This window comes from Anopheles coluzzii, chromosome 2 (assembly GCF_943734685.1).
Source record: "Anopheles coluzzii chromosome 2, AcolN3, whole genome shotgun sequence".
NCBI lineage: Eukaryota > Metazoa > Arthropoda > Insecta > Diptera > Culicidae > Anopheles > Anopheles coluzzii.
Window position 1 is genome coordinate 123,417,021 of NC_064670.1, and position 14,142 is coordinate 123,431,162.

The 14,142-nt window shown below is 49.6% G+C and overlaps 1 protein-coding gene across 1 annotated transcript; it reads left to right on the forward strand.

The window, feature by feature from the left end:
* Positions 1-9,947: 9,947 nt before the first annotated feature.
* LOC120953886 (sulfhydryl oxidase 1) lies at positions 9,948-14,137 on the forward strand. Its single transcript, XM_040374281.2, has 2 exons — positions 9,948-10,753; positions 12,139-14,137. The coding sequence occupies exons 1-2, from the start codon at positions 10,246-10,248 to the stop codon at positions 13,728-13,730; spliced, it is 2,100 nt and encodes a 699-aa protein (XP_040230215.2). The 5' UTR covers positions 9,948-10,245; the 3' UTR covers positions 13,731-14,137.
* The last annotated feature ends 5 nt before the right edge of the window (positions 14,138-14,142 follow it).

Here is a 14,142-nt window from a genome sequence, read left to right on the forward strand (position 1 = left end):
TTGCCATCAGACGGCAGACATGTGTTAAAGACATCCGGATGCGTCCGGACAGTTACCAGGCATCCACATTAGGCCCTGCAGACTGCACCAAGATCCCTCCGTTGGTGCCATTCTGTCTGGGATGGCTGTGTGTCCAATGTAACGAAAGCCTCCACACGCACACACACGCACCTTTCACCTGACACATATATGTCTAAAACGCTGGGATGGCTCCCTCTCTCTTTTCCAAAGATCTCCAAAAGATCGGTCGTTCTTGTTTGTCTTCACGGGATGTTTATTTGTTTGTTTATTTATGGAAGCTGTAATGTTTTGTAAACATGCACCACAAGCAACTGTGTGCGATCGCGGGGGTGATCGTGGTGCACGGGCCACGAGCAGTCTGAGCCCGCGTGACTTGACAGCAGCCCTTCCTTCCTGTTGCGGCGATACCCACGCGTCATGCCGCCAACTGTCCCACTGGCTGGATCGATCACACGCGCCCAAACCCCTAGATACAAGACAGATCGTACCGGAGGCGTGATCGCTCGTTGAGCACGAATAGAGCAATTATTTCTACGAGATTCGAGATTCGAGAAGTCAAACAGGGCAAACCTTCGGTTACAAAGCCTTTCCGCTGAGAGCCTGGCCTCCGCCGCGCACAGACGATCGATCGATCGTTCGAACGAATCGAACGAATCGAACAAATTATTGTCCAAATAAATCAAACCAAACCCCGAAAGGCATCAACTGCCCACTAAGAAAGCGTTAGCATAAAGCATTCGTTTGCCGACCCGCCGACCATCCTTTGCTTCTACCTTTTACGCCCATCCCATGCGCAAACTATCGCATCGGGTTTTGGGGTACATATATTCAACCAACGATATCCGATGGTTTGGCTGAGAGGCATCAGCCTATGTACGAATAAAAAAAAAGCACACACGCCTGAGTGGAAACACAAAAAGATCAACCTTTGTAAAAGTTTCACGATCAAATTCCAAACACCTCTCGGCTTTTCCTTCGACCTCAGTCAGTGTATAAAGCTCGAGCCGCGCAGGGATGGAGGATGGACGACGACGACGGTTGGCCGAAAGGGAAGAAGAAAATTGGTGTTAAACTATTCATCTTCGCTCCTTAGCTCCTTTTGCGTTTGTTGGTGCTGGTGATGCTGCTGCTGCTGCTGCTGCTGCTGCCCTTCCATGCTTCCCGCACGACAAAGCAGCAACACACCGACACACGGCACAAACGCGCAGCGAGAAGGGCGCAAACTTCAAAGCTTCCAAATCGCATCGCACCTCACCGCACATTCACCGCCGTGGTTGTGCTCTACGAGGCGAACGTTTTCCAAGACATCCCATTCTCGGGAAGTCTCCCTTTTTTTTGCTTTGCTTGCCTGCTTGTCTGCTTGCCTGCTGCCCATAACATTAAAACGATCGAAAGCGATCGACTGATCGAGCGATGGGTTATTCGTATTGCTCTTTCTGCCCTTGTTATTGTTCCCTTTCGTTTCTTGGTTCGGTTTTGTTGTGTTTTTTTTTTCTCTTGTTCCATTTACAACCCACCACTAACAACAACAAGGGATACCCTTGTCCCGGGAGACCGTCCGCCAGCCAGCCCGGGCACTCGAGTACATAATAGACCGTGGGCACCTCGACCCGGGCTCGATCGTGCCAGACAAACCGTCGCCACTCCCTGCTGGGCTGTGGCTCTGTGTGTTTGATCTTACTCACTACCTCCAGTTACCTCCAGTCTCCGAGCATTCCCGGGGCTCGGGGCCCATCGCGGCAACACGGCAGCCGTTTTACACAATCGCTCCCTATGTACAGCTACACCTTCCCTTTTTCTCGAGTGGTTCTTCTTCGCCAGTTCGCCTGTGCCGTGTGTCTGTTTCGGTGCTGAGGTAACAGAACAGAACAGAACGAAACGAAGAGCCCACTCGGGCAGGACCAGAGAGCAGGGGAATCATCTTTAGCGTGAAAGAACAAGCTGAAGTGGATCTTCTCATTTTGTTTTATGTGTAAGACAGCACAGCGGGGCAAGATAATGGATTTGAGAAAGACGTCCGAATGGCCCGGAGCCTGATGTGAGCTCTTGTCGTAGGAGATTTGGAAATAATAGAGAAACCAAAGCCATTCCATCACCTGTAACAAGTGAACTAGGCATGACTTCTGGCTCATAAGCTTCAATAGCTGCAGTACTTTGTGGTTCTCAAAACTGTTTTGACTACCATGAAACGGAAAGGCAAAAGAGCTTCTTGTTCTCGAAGCACACACACACTCACACAGTGGTCAAAAAAGGTCATCGGAAATAAGCAGCACCAAACACGGATGATAAATGGCACGAGCGGAAGATCGTCTGTGCAGCAGCAATCGATAACGACGAAGATCAGCTGTACAGAAACAAAAAAAACTCTGCTGCCAGCCACCGAGCCATTCTCCAAAAGCCATCGTTCCCAACCACGGCAGACACGGAGGCACCAAGACAAGAGACCACGAGCCCCCGAAAAGCAGTACAGAGGAGCATACAGCAGCCCGTAAGATGGCCATTTTAGTGCAAGCGAGGGCAAAGATTCTACCGGAAAGATAGAGCGAACAACACACCTTGGTAAGTGTCTTCTCACGTGAATCATTTGCCCGGCCCGGTCGTTCTGCTTGACCATGAGAGGCACCAGATGAAGCGTGACCACTGGACCGGACACACACCGTGCGAGGGAGAAGGGCAGAAGCGTACATAAAGTTTCCAAACAATTAAAGCACCTTCCTTGTAAGAAGAAGGTGCTCGGAGAAGGCAAAGGATATTCCGCTTGGAAATGGACATGGATGATGCTTTTCGGGTGATGATGATGATGATGATGGTACTTGAGTAATGCTTTCGAATGCCCTCAAGTGTCCTAAAGCCACCGTTGAGGAATAAAAAAAAACGGGGAAACAGCAAAGAGGAAACTCCAAAAACCCGTCCCGTGAAGATCCTCCGCGTTCTTGGGCTTCTTCTCTCCTGCGGAAAGACCATTATCCCAGACCGAAGGAACGTTCTCCAGACAGATTGACGCGTAGGATCGCCGCAGCCGAACCGAAGCATCCGAACCGAAGGGCCATGGGGTGTGTAATGCTTTAATCATTCACCGAAGCCCCGCTCCCGCAACATCACCATGCACCATTCCCCCCCCCCCCCCCCTGGGTGGATGAAGCAGCGTCCCGACACTACAAATTACAACAAGTTGCAACGCAAAACCAACCTTCCTACCCCAGGGCAACAACGTCGTTGGTCGACGAAATGGAAGGTGATTTTGTTTCTTCACACACTTTTCAGGCCGCTTGTTTTGGGGCGGATTTTGATATCGTCCGTTTGGTGAAGGAATCTTCCACGTTTTTGCCGGCTCGAAGCATCGAAAACAATCGATCGATCAATCGAGATCTGTTGCTGCTCTTTTAAGGCTCATTAGCTCGCTGTACGTGTGTGTGTGCTTGTGCAAAACGTGAAGATGATGGAAGGCTTGAAATCATGAAAATGTTGCAGCTAATGGCCACAAATGACTTCATTTTCCCATTCGCTGCGTTTATGAAACATGGAGTTAAAATAATAGCCATTTATCTTTTCAAGTAGGAGGCCTCGGAGTTCTTGAAGCGGGCCGCCGAGGGTTTGGTGTTTTGCCTTGATAAGTGATGCTGGCGTGATCGGAGTGGATCGATTTCTGGAAATTGTAACGCCTGCAATGTCTTCCAATTTCCAATCAATTCTGGATACCCGCCATTCATTCGCCCCCTCTTGTTCAGACGGAAAAAGACACCCCAAAACCCCTGTCCCGCCCGCTCCCGGAATTTACTTACCGTGGGTTCCAATTTCGGTGGAATGGCCCCAGCCGTCTGCAGACTTCCAAGCAGTAGCAGCCCCACCGTCACACAGCAAACCGGTGCCAACCACATCGTTGGTCAATTGCGCTGACTTTACGATCGCGAAACGATCACCCTACCACACACTAGTTCTGCGAAGTCTGTTAGCTGCTCTTGATGGTTTAAAATCGCATTACACACACTAAAACACACAGACACAAAGACACTCTCCTGGCGCCTGGTTTCAGGTGCGCGGTGTAAGCAAGTAATTAAACACACTCAACCCGCTTGGAGGGACGCGTGCGCGCGATCGTACAAAAAAAATAATCCTCCGCAAGAGAAGTGTCGAATTACCACGTCTGATGGGTTTGTTTACAACGGTACGGGGAGAGTGATTCCTGGGATTCCGAACACGGTTTGTTTGCGGTTTTTCGTTTCGTGTCTGGCGCCACACCGAGTCAGCCGAATGGCGACACGTTTTCGTTAATCGAACCACGTTGACCGAGGGTGATTTTTATACTCTTCTACACTTTTGCACCTTCACAGCACACTAACAACAGCACTCAGCATCGGGTACCGGGACATCAGGGGAAGTAACTCAAAAGCACCGAGCACCACAACTACACTTTCACACTGACACGATCTATCGCGGAACTGAGCTCTCCGACGGTCTATTGAAGAGGTGCATCAAATGGCTGAAAAGTTATTGCTTTCTGATACAAATTGACCTGATTTGATAATGCGTTGCTGTGTTGTCGATCCACTGTTCATTCACTAGCAGCAGCGATGATGATGATGTTGTGGTGTCCGGACATTAAACCGTGGTCAACTTGGATTGCTCAAAGCTCTGAAATGAAGAAATAAAGCATCGCACACATTAGCCAACAGCCACTTGCAGCAATATCGAGGAAAGTTCATAAAACATGCAAACTGATCTCTATCGTAAACGTCACCCCTTAACTGCCCCAACAGAACATCGTGTTCATCTACACGCTTTAATGGACTTGTTTTAATCGAGCTGAATGAACAACAAAAAACTGATTCAAGATCTCGGGTCTGCCCACAACCGAACCCCACAGTGCAGTTAACAGTACACACTTTATGGCTTTATTTGTCCTCCTGCCCCCATCCACATCCAGCGGCTAATTGCGGTTGACCTCACCACTCCCCAACGGTCAGATCCTCCCGTTCGGTCAGATTTGCATCAACCCTTGTGCATCAAAACGATCGCGCGTCTCCCGTTGGCGTTGCGTTCGGATGAGTTGTCGACATCAAGCGGCACCACATTCCACACTGCGCACAGCATCGGAATCGGCGAAGAACGTAGGCATGCTACCGCAGGCAAGGATCCGGTATCTGATAATACCGCTCAGCTCACCATCACAGGGGAAGCAACGCAATGAGAGTGAACACCATTTCAATTGCTTCAATTATCGCCACCGATCTGCACCAGGGAGGAGAGTGTGCTGGTGACTTTTTTTCCATTCGCCGATCGAAAGCAGAGATCGCAATGAGCGCAAATGAATATACAAATTCACCCCAACCCCAGAAGCCCCGAAGCGTCCAGAAGAAGGCACAGGCTGCCAAAAAGCTGTCAAAACGCAGCACGCGTAAACCAATTAAATGCAACAATATATATTTATACATCCAGTGTGCACTCTTTAGTCATCTGAAGGCGACGATGACGAAGACGATCGTTCCGGAAAGCATCATACACGCGCGAGATGATGTCACCGCCGATCGCGATACGCATCGGTCACTTCAATTTGACCCTTTTTGAAAGCATACATCGCTCAAAGCAAAACTGCAGCAAGCTTCCCCTTTACTTTGACACTCCAATAACCGTGTAACCCGTCGATTGTGAAATGGACAACTGCATGGAGTATTGGCAGAGCGAACGATCCCGGTTCACTTAGAACGCGGCGAGGTCACGAGGCACGATCAAGCTGTCGTTTGGGTATGGGTTTTCGTTCCACAACTGTACGATCGAGTAAGTGTGAACCACTACATCTTGTGTAGCAGTGTACACGTCATCATAACTAAAGTGTTTTCGCAGTTCAAGATGAGCCACTCGAAACGATCGAGCTCATTATGCAAAAAGCACCACCACCACCGCCCGTACGCACGCACGCGCACTCAGGCATCACGCATCGAACGATGTGGCCCGCATCGTGTTCGAACCAGTTTTGGGAGGGTGATTTTTCGTAGCCAACTCACCAAAGTTCATGTAAAGTTCACGCCATTACGCCTGATGAAGGTGTCCCTTTCACCTTCAGGCAGGCAGGTTCATATGATTGTCTTAAGGTGTTCCCAATTTTTTTGTGTTGGTTCCCGTTGCAAACTGCATCCCGTTGGTCAGCTCTGTAAGATCATGATCGTATCTGTCCTTTGCATCTTGATTTCTCAATGGCAACCATCAGTAGTATCTTTCATATCACTTTCAGTGTCTCGAAGGCTCCGAAGGGGTTTCTTTGCCACACAGAAGCACAGCTGAGACAAGCGCGACACAAGCGAACACTTAACCATGGTCGCGTTAAAGAAGCTGGCGATTATAAGGAAGCGACGAATTAAGACACTTGTGGCCGTATCGAGACTATGCATCTCTTTATCACAAGCCTACACTGTCCAGATCTTTGTCGCTGCCGGGTCGAGAACAGGAGATGAAGTCATGCTGATCTGATTTGATATGATCTTGTGCGCTAGCTTGGCACTTCTGCTTGTAGACTAAGATCTAGAGTTTTACACACAACACGACAGTTTTGAATATTTATTGCCTCTTCAGCCCCAAATTCTCATTGAATGTGGGCGTTTATGAAACGATCCCGCTCTAACTATCCCACAAAAGCCTTTTTTTAAATGATTCGATCGGATCTTATCTTGTCCATCACGGCTGTCCAAACAAGTGGCCCCATAATATCGCGTAGTTTATTGCCTACCATCCGCCTACCTCTATAGGCAGGTTCGGCCCGGAGAACCGAACTCCCGAAACGAATTCCATCACGCTGATGATGATGATGATGATGATCGTTGACGGTTATCGACAAAAAAAACACACCGAAAAACAGGACACGCACCAGGTTCCGGTCTACCCCAAACTGCGGTACGGAGTTCTAATTTATGATGGCTTAATTTTCAGCTTGTTAACGGCCCAATTAGCACCGACTTCGCCTGTGACCGAGCAGAACCACCAACGCGCGCCCGTCCGATCGGTGGTGATCTCTGCTGTTCAAAATTAAATTAAAGAAATACAAATCTACCCCAAATTACCCCTCGGGGTAGCCTTTTCGACCTCGAAACCAGCATTCCCTGCTGAGAGGAAGGGAACGGAGAAACGATTTTTTCTCCTTCGGGATGCCTCCGACTTTCGACCGTCTCGAGGCGTGAATTTCGACCGTCTCGAGGCGTGAATTTCGACGGCATCACAAAACCGCTGCACTGCAAACATGGGGAGATAAGCGGTTTTAGAAGGAAAGCGGTTGTAGCATTTCCTCGGGCGATTTAGGACCACGTCCAACCACGGGGGGGGGGGGGGGGAAACGAGGGGGAAGAAGGCTGACTGAAGGATGGTTTGCACCGCCGACAAGGCAAAGCGAGTGCGACCAGCGTGCAAAAGATTTTAAGCATAAACTATTGAAAAAAACACACACACACTCACACCGCAAAACGGAGCACAAACGGAGAGGAACCAACCAACGAAAAAAAAACGACACCCTACATCTTATGTTTCCCCTTGTTTCCCTTTGCACGTTCCCGTTTTCCTGGTCCGGAAGGGAGAAGCTCCATCCCGCCTCGTGCAGTGGAGCAGCGGGAAGCTGTGTGTGAGTAGCAGAGAGGCAGAAAAAGCTCACAGCAAAAAAAAAGGTTTTTAATTTTTGCGACCGCAGCCTTTCCGCCGTGGCCGTACGACGTGCGAAACGGGGGGCCCCTGGGCACAACGAGGGGTGGGCACATTCCAAAATCTTGTTCTGGCGAACTTTTCCTCGCCTGTTCGTTTCGCATGCTTGACGCTTGACGGTGATAAATAATCCGTGGAGAGAGAATGAAAGCACACACACACACACAAACAGAGGAAACACACTGGACTGCAGTTGGGCCAGTTGGGCCTGCTGAAGGCATGGTGAACTGAAGTTGGTGGCATCAAAAAAACCGCAACACCAAAATGTGGCAAAAATGTTAATGCCCGCGCACACGTTCCGTTCACGTTTTGCACTCTCTTTTTGTATTCTACACCCCCCGGGTTGACACCCTCCCTTTCTTCCTTCGGTGGTGTTGGTAATGGGTGGGAGGCTAACGAGGTAGTCCCACCAAATTAGGTTTCAAATTTTATCGCCCCTATAGTGGGAAGAAAATAATCCAATTAAAACTGGACCCTTTTGGGCAATGGGCGATGAGGGAGGTAGCAGTGCACATTTGCACGGTGCATTCATCATGCGAAAATCTCTGTTGTGGCTCCGGGGCTTGGGGCTGATTACTCCAATCGATAGAGGAAGCTCGATCATCTCAATCGATCAAGTACGAGCTAAAGCCAACAGCGAGCGGTGGGAGTAATTGGCATTTGATTTTCATTACCAACCTTAATGCCTTTTCGAGCTTCGATGGGATTCCATTTTTAGCCACAGCGGTTCAACCATAATTGAGCTCCTTGTACCAGTGCTGTACGACTTACCAACGGTTAATAACAAGATAATAAGCGATTTTATGAAGTCCCCCTTTTTGTTTGGTCTCGATCGTGACCAAATCACCTCCTAAAACGACACCATCACCAACTTCAACCCGGCACGGATCTCAATCGATCGATCAATCGATCGAATCGAATAGATTGTCTAATGTCACTTGTCACACACTCACACTCACCCCGTTGAATGCACTTTTTACGAAGTTTTTTTTTGTTGTACCTATCTGCCCGGGTAATTGGATCCGCAGGTGTCCAATCCGAGATGAATTATATGTTATGCAACGATGCTGCCGGTGCGATGAGTGCGTCTTTTGAATGCAGTCGTCCCTTGTTGCTGCTGCAAAGATTTCACCGCAAACGCCGGATTTATCACTAACCCTGATTTCTTAAGCACACACAGAGCACCGATCGTCACGATCGCCCGTGGCACAGTGCGGCGTGTTGTGTGGCGGCAAAGGCGAGACGAGCAAACGGCAAAACCACGACGACCGGGAGAGCTACGAAAATCACGTCCGCACCGTTCGGCGGTTGAGATTGGGTTTGTCTTGGCTATGCTGCGTTTGGCTATGCTCGAGCATCCATCTCCGCTGCGTGAAATGCGTTCTCTGAGAGGATGCAGGGGCACTCGGGCACTAGTTCGTTTGGGGTCTCGTTTTGGGAACACTCACCGGCAGGGATGCTGAACGAATCTCAAAGGAGTTTCGTGCTGAATGCATGAATAATTTCACGACTGTAATGACAAATGTTTTATTTTATACAATTTGGAATAGATATATTTTAATTTGCGCATAATATATTTCTGTTGCACGATGCTTTATATTAATACTAGAGAATAATAACATTACCTACTTTACGATATGAAATGTATGAAACACTAAATTCATAAAAAAATAAATTCAAAAATAGTCGCTGCTTGTAAAAAAATCCTCATAACTACTCGATTGCACACCCCTGTAAAGTCCGAGAGAGTGAACAAATGCGAGAGAATTGTGCGAGCTAAAGGTAAGTTTACACGTGCTTTGCTCAATGTATCAGCTGCTTGGAACAGAATAATATGATAATGTTTCTTAAGACGTTCATATTGTATGGGCAGAATGTGGTGATAATATGAGATTTATATTGTGACTTGCTATTGAATTATCGAATAATCCTATAGCATCGTAAAACAGAAATAAAAATTCTTTGAAACTAACGGTCTTTCATGCAAGTAAACTGTAGCATAAGATTATTTTTCAAGTAAATATTCAAATTCAAAATCATTGTCAATATGTAATAAGGATCTTATTCCAGAATAATTATTTCTGAACTACAAGCGCAATAGCTTAACTAAAGAAATAAACTGGCTAAAGAAAAAAACTAAAAAATTGTCAAGACATTCATCACAACAAACGCGCTTAGGCGATGGTCACGTGACAGCCAACGACGCATGCACTTGCAGCGCAGACGTGTACGGGCAGCTAGCAGAGACCGCAGCCTAACCAGCGCAACAAAAACATACACGTCGTACCAACAACACACACCACACAAGTGCGTACGTAATTTTTTCGCCAACCAAATGGTTCGCGCTGCTGCCCCATTCCGAAACAGTGACTGCCCGCGACTAGTCCACCTCGACTGCACATCCAACGCGATGGCACAGTGCCAGTGAAAGGGAAATCGAGTCGAGTACTCCCGTGCGGCGGTGAACAACAACATATCGAACCCGTACTTCCGTAGTGCAATACAATCCCCTTTGCTGCACAAGGGGTTGGTAGCAAACGTGTAATGGTGGTGGTGCGTGTGGCAACTTCCGGCTCCTACCATCGGCCACACATCGGATCGTCCGCTGCGTGGCTGCTGCTGCTGCTGCTGCTCGCGGTGAGTACCGTCGACCTCGGCACCGGCGGTGCGGTCGGACTGCGGGAACGGCTGAGCATCTACGAGCAGAAGCGCTACCAGCGCCAGATCGAGGAAAGTGAAAACAGCGGCCTGTACGATGCGACCGATTCCGTGATTTCGCTCACGGCGGCCAATCTGAAGCAGCGGGTGTTTAACCAACCGCACGCATCGCTGGTCGAGTTTTACAACTCGTACTGCGGGTTTTGTCGCCGGTTCGCACCGATCTGGAAGCAGCTCGCCTCGGACATACTCGGCTGGCAGAAGCTGGTCCACGTAACCGCGCTGGACTGCTCGCGGGACGAAAACAATGCAATCTGCCGGGAGTTCGAGGTGATGGCCTATCCGACGATCCGGTTCTTTTCACCGTATTACGCAGATGGCGAGCAGAAGATAGGTAAGCAGCACCAGCACCGCGCACCAGCCTACTAGATTCAACGGAGGACGGGAAAATAGAAAAAAAATGCACAACCGTATGCTGCCCTCCACTATCTCTGCTTGTTTCCAAGGAATTGATTGTTCTTGAAGGGCATGGGTGCCGCCAAAAAAAAGCAAAGTGCACACATCAGCAATGAACAACACCTATCAGTGGTCGGGTGTGATTTGTTATACAAATGGCTTTTTCTGTTCCTGCTGTACTATCAGAAGGCTTTTACATCAATTCTATTACAAAGCTCGGTTCGCTCGCTGTTCGCCCTGCTACGCTTTCGACGGCGCGGACAGTGTGTTCCTTTATTTAGATGTTTTTCTTTCCAAAACCGGTAGTCAACCGTTTCTGGTGTTGTGTTGATTCAGCTGGAAATGTGTACACATCAACAGTTTTCTCTTTTAACGGACAGAAGGGCGGTGGTGGTGAAAATCTACCTTCATTCAGTACGTCCTTATACTGGGCCCATTCTCGCACGCGCTCAAATCCAAGCGTTATCGTTTGGAGTGCGTTCTGAAGGCGATAATCGTCTCGTTTTGAAGATGGCTGACGTGAAAAAAATTTGCGAAAAGTTTGAAAAATTACACTTAGGTGGAAAAAATGTGGACTGAAAGACTTTTTTATAACAATTACAACGCTTCGTTCCTATCCTATTTTCTCTCCGTCTCCGTACACTGCTCGTGTGGCAGCAGGTGCAACATTTCATAATGCACCCACCCAACTCCTATCGAAACAACAACCCCCCCCCCCTCGGTCGCGACCCCTTATCAAAAGACATTACATACATTTTCTTCCCTTTTCGATTTCGCAAACGCAAAACAAACGTGCCTTTCGCGGGGGCAGGCGTGCTACTCGGTTCCGTTTCGCCTGGCAAATCACAAACGTCCCGCTGTTTTTCACGCTTCTCTCTAACCCACTTGCTCTGTGGTTGTTAAATTGCAACAAACTGCATTGTGGTGCAGTTTACATTCCCAAACAAGCTCTTTTCTTTTTTGCGCATTCTTTTGAGCGCTGATTGTCGGTGGCTGGTTCAACTATTGGTGGTTCCCTCGATCCGGGGTCTCAATTATGAAATTAAGGAATCGTTTCTGCTGGTCTAGAATTTATTATTCGCCAATCTGGACAACGCTCGCTCCCCCCCTCCCCCTCCTTTCAATCGTTCCCGCTTGCCCTTGAATTATGCCATTCACGAATCCCGCAAACAAACCGGTCCCAGGTTAAATTATTTGTAATTTCCCCTAACTGCGATAAATTGAAGCCTATTGTATGCGAAATCCAGTGTCCGAAAGCCGTCGTAAACAATCCATGCCTTTTGATGCTAACATCTTGTTCCGCTTTCCCCTCTGCTCACTCAGGAGAACCAGTGAAAGAGCACGATGAGCAGCGCATCATTGACCGGTTGGTCGAGTACATGCAGCGGGTCGAGAACAGACCAACCAACTGGCCCAACCTAACCGCCATCAATCGGACGGACGATAAGTCCGCGCTGTTCGATGTTACCTCGTTGTCTGGTGCCACCACCAGGCCCAAGTACGTTTACCTGATAAACGAAAAGGACGCCAATGCAACGGTCGGTTTGCAGGTGATTCTCGACTTTCACGATACACCGGACGTAAGCGTGTACCGGGTGCATGATCCCACCCTGCCCACAAACGGTCTCTCCGTGGTGGATGGCACCTCACTGAGCGTCATCAACCTACCGATCGATGAGTTCGGTCGCGATAAGGTACGCGATGCGATACGGTTGCATCTGCGCCAGCATCACATCGTCGTGACGGACGTGTCGACCAAGTCGACCAAGAAAGCGGGCGATGGTGCCGGTGTGGCAGGCGATGGCGGTGGTGGTGGCGGTACGACCGAGCAGAACATATCCGCGCTGATGGAGCAAAAGCAGGAGGCGGCAATCCGGGCCAAGGTGAAGGAACTCGGGGCGGCCGTCGTGTACCAGGCCGATCTGGAGGAAGCGGTACGGTTCGCGCTGTTCCACGAGATTGGCCGGTACAAAACGATCGAAGGCGATCGGTTGGTGGCGTTGCGCAACTTTCTCAACGTGCTCGTGCGCTACTTCCCGTTCAACGATAATGGGCGCCGATTCCTGACCGAGGTGCGCCAGTACGTGCTGAATGCGGGCGAGAAACGGCTCGACGGGGAAGCGTTTGTGGCACGCGTGAAAGCGCTCGAAACGGAACGGAAGCCGGTGTTCTCGTCGAACCACTGGATCGGGTGCTCCGGCTCGAAGGAAGGCTTGCGCCGGTACCCGTGCGGTCTGTGGACGCTGTTTCACTACCTAACGGTGCAGGCCGCTGAGAGCGATCTGTCCAACAGTCCGCTGGAGGTGCTGGAAGCGATGCACGGCTACATCAAGAACTATTTCGGCTGCTCCGAGTGTTCGCAGCACTTCCAGCAGATGGCCGACCGGAACCGCATCTGGCAGGTGGCGACGAAGGACGATGCCGTGCTGTGGCTGTGGTCGAGCCACAACGAGGTCAACAAGCGGCTGTCGGGCGATGCGACCGAAGATCCCGACCATCCCAAGGTGCAATTTCCGACCGCGAGCGATTGTGCGCAGTGCAGGCGCAAGATCCTGACCAACCACCACAACCACCAGCAGTACACGATGGAGGACGGGAACGAGTGGAATCTGATGGAGGTGCTGAGCTACCTGAAGCACATGTACGCGTACGAACGGCGCAATCTGTTCGGCCTGCACGACAGCAGCCTGGCGCCGCAGGGGTCCGAGGGTCGGTCGGAATGGGGCGGTGCGGCGGCTTCCGGCGCTCAGACGAGCTACCATTCGTACGGTAACGTGCTGAGCGATATCGACATCCGGTTCAGTGCGCTGCTGTACATTACCTGCATCGTGATGATTGTGATTGCGATCAAGATGGTCGTGAAGCGAGGTTACCGGAAGAAGATGTATCCACACGACATACTGGGCAAAGTGTAAACCGGTACGGGGAACAGGGGAACACAGACTGTATCCTGCACAACATTCCACACATGGGGGGGAAAGGAGAGCAGATCGTCGTTTCGATAATGCTCAGCAAAGTGACGAAGTTAGGAAGTGCTGCGTTGAAGCCAATTCAACGGACACGGGCGGCGCTCACCAGGGAAGCAACCACCAGTACTGATGATTTTACGATTTCTATTTTATCCTTGCCAAACTCTACCCCAAAGAGAGGGTTTTGTAACTCGTTGTTACTATTATGGACGCAGCTTGACCGCCTAAAAATGCCATCTAGTAGCCAACAGGAGAGGATTCGCTCTTCTTTACATTCTGACGTGCATGGCTCCCGTCTTTCGGGAGGAGATAAAGTTATTCTGACTAAATAAATACTAAACCAACACTGCAAATTGTT

Bases quoted from the DNA above. Each gene is read 5' to 3' on its own strand.
- LOC120953886 (XM_040374281.2), top strand. From the start codon at position 10,246: ATGGTGGTGGTGCGTGTGGCAACTTCCGGCTCCTACCATCGGCCACAC. The intron at 10,754-12,138 runs GTAAGCAGCACC...CTGCTCACTCAG, and splicing joins AGATGGCGAGCAGAAGATAG to GAGAACCAGTGAAAGAGCAC.